Raw genomic sequence first — 4,234 nt, 5'->3', positions numbered from 1 at the left:
TGCAGCATAATAAGGATTTTTATTTAAAAAAATGACAGTAGAGTAAGGCTTTAAAAAATGACCATATATAGTAAGGCTTTTATCTATAAAAATATAGCATGTATAGTAAGGCTTAAGGCTTCTTGTTTATATGACCAGGCTTGTTAAAAAAATAATCAAAAAACATCTTGTATAGTAAGACTTTTCATAAAAAATGACCAAGTATAGAAAGGTGTTTTTCCCTTTAAAAACATGTATATAGTAAGACTTTTCCTTTCAAAAAAACCATGATAAGGCTTCTTTTCTTTAAAAAAAAAACATGAATAGTGAGACTTTTCTTTAAAAACAAAATGACAATGTTTGTTCTTAAACATGTATAGCGAGACTTTTCTTTTAAAAAAACAGACCGTCTACAGTAAGGCTTTTTTTTCTTTAAAAAAAAAGTCAATGAATAGTAAGGTTATTCTATTCTTGAAAAAGAAGACCAACTACGTTAAGGCTTCTTTTCTTAAAAAAAAAACATGTACAGTAAGACCTTTGTTTAAAATAAAACTGACCATGTTACGTAATATGGCTTCTATCTTTCAAAAGTGGACCACGTAGGGCACCGTGTCCGCAAGGTGCCCGAACGGCCGCCCTGCCTGCCTGCCGTATCCCGGCCGTATCCGGGCCGTCGCGAACCTCCACGACTCGGCTCGCTCGTCCGTCTGCCGAGTAAACCTCGGAAAAGGGGCCGAGCGGAAACGGAGGGCGCCGTTAAGAAGCTGGAAATGTCGTCCCGACGACCGGCCGGAGCCGAAACGGCGAGAAAGGCATTGGTACAAAAGACAACTGGACGGAACTGGGGGACAACTTTTCAGAGAGCCGACTTCCGGCCCACGCTTTCACGGGGATCCAACGGAGGCGCTTTGGCTCGGGACTGGCGTGGAGGCCTTTTGGCGCTCGGCGCAACACCGTCCTTAGGTCATCTTTTTGTTCTTGCGTTGATGGGTGCCCGGGGGCAAATCCCTGAGGTAGTTGAGGTCCAAAGTCAGCTCGTCGCGGGTCCCGGCCGCGCCTCGCGCCGCCGCCGCGGTCCTCTTGGGGTCCGCTTTGTCCTTTTGGAGGCGCGGGCGCTCGGTCGGCGCCGCGCGCGACCTGACGGCCGGCGAGGCGGCCGCCTGTTTGTGGGCCGCCGCCGCCGCCGTCGCCTCCTCGGCCGTTTTGGTCCGACGCCCGCGGGGCGGGGACGACGGACGTCCGTTTCCCCCTCGCTGGGTTTTGAGCGTGGCCGTCGTCGTCGTCGCCCGGGTCTTGCCCCGTTCCTCGCCGGGCCGAGGGCCTTCGTCGCGTCTGAGTCGCCCGGGCACGGGCGCGGTCGGGGCCCGGCGCGCCGTCTCCGTCGGCGGCGGCGAGGAATGAAGGCGGGGGGCGTCCGGGACGGCCGTGCGTCCCTTCACCCGGAAGGAGCGCTTGCCCCCCACCCGGGAAGGGCTGCGGTCACGCGCCGGCGGCGGCGGCGAGGACGGCGCGGCGTCCCGGACTCCGCACGAGTCGCCGTGGTTGGGCGACGGGGCGGGCGGGGCCGACGGGGCCCGCGGGGACGGCGGCGGCGGCTTGGCCGACGGCGCCTTAACGGACGGGCAGCGACACGGCTCCGGAACGATGCGATTCATCCGGAAGAACAGGCAGATTTTCATGCGCCACGTCTTCTTCTCGGGCGGGAGCTGCGCAATTCTCACCTCGGCGCGTGGGCACGGGGGCCCGCCGCCGAAGACTCGACGGATCCTCCGCCACCAGGAGCCGGCCTCGGCCTCGGGAGCCCCGCCGCCGACGGTCCCGGCGACGGTCCCACCGTCCTCGGCGGCCGGGGGAGGCGGCGGAGGCGTGGCCAACGGATGGGCCGTTTTCTTGGGACCCAGCAAGCGGCAGAACTTTTGGCGCCAGTTGGCGGCCTTGAGCGCCGGTCCCGAGCGACTCTTGTCCGAGCCGCCCACCGGACAGAATTTCATTTTATCCAAGCTGTCGCTCACGCTGTGAGAAAAACAGAGACAGAGTGTGAATATCGGATCTAGACCAGAAGCCAAAAATTGGGGCCGGAATACTCACTAGAGGCTGTCGCTCTTGTGCTCGCTCAGGTGGCTCATGGTGAGAAAAGGGTGCCGGAGCGCGTCCTCGGGGGTGATCCTGTGTTCGGGGTCCATGTGGAGGAGACACTTGAGGAGGTCCACAAAGGCCTCGCGATCCTCCAGCTCCACCGCTTCGCCGGCTTCCGGCTTGAGCTGCGTTTTGGGTGGGACGTTAGCGCTGTGGCGGTGGCGGCGGTGGCGGAAACGGTGGCGGAAACGGTGGCGGTGGAGGCTGACCGCGAGCACTCACTTTGACCATGTCGTCCAAAGACTTGAAGGACCACGGCAGGGACTCGGGACGGACTCCGGTCTTTTCTTGGTACTCGCGCTCCGTCTGCCGGCAAATTGGGCGGCGGCCGTGAAAAGAGAGCCCGTGGCCGTGGCCGTGGCCGTGGCCCCGCCCCCATCCGCCACCCGCTCACCATCAGGCGCCACTTGGGGTGATCGCCGTCGTTGTCCCTGTCGCTTCTCTTGAAGTACTTGGGGGTGTTTTTGCTGGCCGTCAGCAGGTGATCGGGAATGCGGCCCACCACCTCGATCATGCTCCGTAACTGCCGCAAAAAACAAAAACAAAAAAAAAACACGATATTGAGCCTTTCTATCCGGGGGCTGGTTTTGGATGTCAACTTACCATGTTGTAGTTGTTGTTGGCCAAAAACAGGTAGTTTCCCAGGTACAAAAAGGAAAGGACGCATCCCAGGGACCACATGTCGATGGCCTCGGAGAAGGGGAGGCCCAGTGCCACCTCCGGCGCCCTGTAGGGGGCGTAGTTTTGGCGTCAACCCATAAACTCAAGTGCAAGACCCCTCCCCCATTCCACTGACCTGTTGCCCATGGGCTGCAGGGCCACGCCGTAACTGAGGGGCGCGTCCTCGGTGATGATGGACAGGCCAAAGTCGATGAGCTTGACGCGGAAGGGCGCCGCCGTGTGGTTGACCAGCATGATGTTGTCCGACTTGAGGTCGGTGTGGATGACGCCGATGCTCTTCAGGGCGTCGAAGGCCGTCAGCAGCTAAAAAAAAATGAAGGAAGGAAGGAAGGAGGGAAGGAGGGAAGGAGGGAAGGAAGGAAGGAAGGAAGGAAGGAAGGAAGGAAGGAAGGCGCTCACGTGTTTGTCCTTCTGTAAAAAGGTAACGTTTCCCTCCGCAATTACCTGCTGGGCCACGGGTCGGATGTCGCTGGGCGAAAAGGTCTTCCATTTCTTGTCCAGGACCATGCTGAACAAGCTGGTGTCCAGAAGCTCAAAGACCAGGCACGGGTGTCCGTTGAAGGTGAACGTTTCGATGAACTCTACGATGCTCTTCTTGTCCGGGTCCAGCACGCTCACAATCTCCTGCATGTTGATCTGCCGATGGCGGCAATGGAAGGGGGCACTTTTTAAGGTCCCTAACCCTAAGCCACCCCCACCCCCAAACCCTAATCCTAAGTAAGCCACCCCCAGACCCAAAACCCTCACCCACCTCATTCTCAAAGAGAGCATAATTCTTGTGGACCTTGAGGGCCACGTCTTTGGCCGTGGCCAGGTTCTTGCACTTGAAGACGTGGCTGCTGGTCCCTCGGTCCAGCAGCTTGTGGATGTGGTAGAAGCCGTTTTTGCTCTCCACGATGGAACCTTCCATCTCGCCCAGATCCCGGGATTCCGCCTCGGAGGAGGAACGCGCTGAAGAACATGCAGAGAACCAAGACTGCGCCGCCGTCAGCCGGAGGTGGACCGGGACCCGTAGGAGGAGGAGGAGGAGCCAACGCCATCCCCTTTGAGACTTACCTGTGTCATGTGTGGTGGATTCCAGGAAGGCGACGACGGCGGCGAGGCGTGGCGCGGCACGGCACGGCGGGCGAGCCAGCGGGCAACATGGAAGGCGGGCGCCTGGGCAGCGGGCAAAATCCAACGGGACGCCGGGCGATCTTTGTCAGGGCGGGACGGCCGCAGCGCCGCCCTTGTTTCACACGCCTACCATCAAAGTTGCCTGACATCATCAAGGTGCACCCGCGACCTCATCCTGCACTGATGACGTCGGCCCGGCCGACGATGTCGGAGGCCGCGCCGCTTTGGGCGGGGCCGGCGGGGCCGGCGGACCCCGCCTCCTCCTCCTCTTCCTCCAGGGAGAAACTGAAAAGGCCCCAAAGAGCCAAAGAATGGGCCCAGG

General features: G+C 59.0%; 1 protein-coding gene across 1 annotated transcript; it reads right to left on the bottom strand.

The window, feature by feature from the left end:
* On the bottom strand, window positions 1-4,183 carry LOC144194192 (homeodomain-interacting protein kinase 3-like). Its single transcript, XM_077713078.1, has 9 exons — window positions 3,853-4,183; window positions 3,548-3,772; window positions 3,241-3,432; window positions 2,912-3,099; window positions 2,719-2,842; window positions 2,510-2,638; window positions 2,338-2,421; window positions 2,068-2,240; window positions 1-1,992 (listed from the first exon to the last, which is right to left on the bottom strand). The coding sequence occupies exons 1-9, from the start codon at window positions 3,859-3,861 to the stop codon at window positions 939-941; spliced, it is 2,178 nt and encodes a 725-aa protein (XP_077569204.1). The 5' UTR covers window positions 3,862-4,183; the 3' UTR covers window positions 1-938.
* Window positions 4,184-4,234: the final 51 nt, after the last annotated feature.

This window comes from Stigmatopora nigra, chromosome 3 (genome assembly GCF_051989575.1).
Source record: "Stigmatopora nigra isolate UIUO_SnigA chromosome 3, RoL_Snig_1.1, whole genome shotgun sequence".
Taxonomy (NCBI): domain Eukaryota; kingdom Metazoa; phylum Chordata; class Actinopteri; order Syngnathiformes; family Syngnathidae; genus Stigmatopora; species Stigmatopora nigra.
The sequence above is the reverse complement of the archived record's forward strand: the minus strand, read 5'-3'. Positions and strand labels throughout refer to the sequence as shown.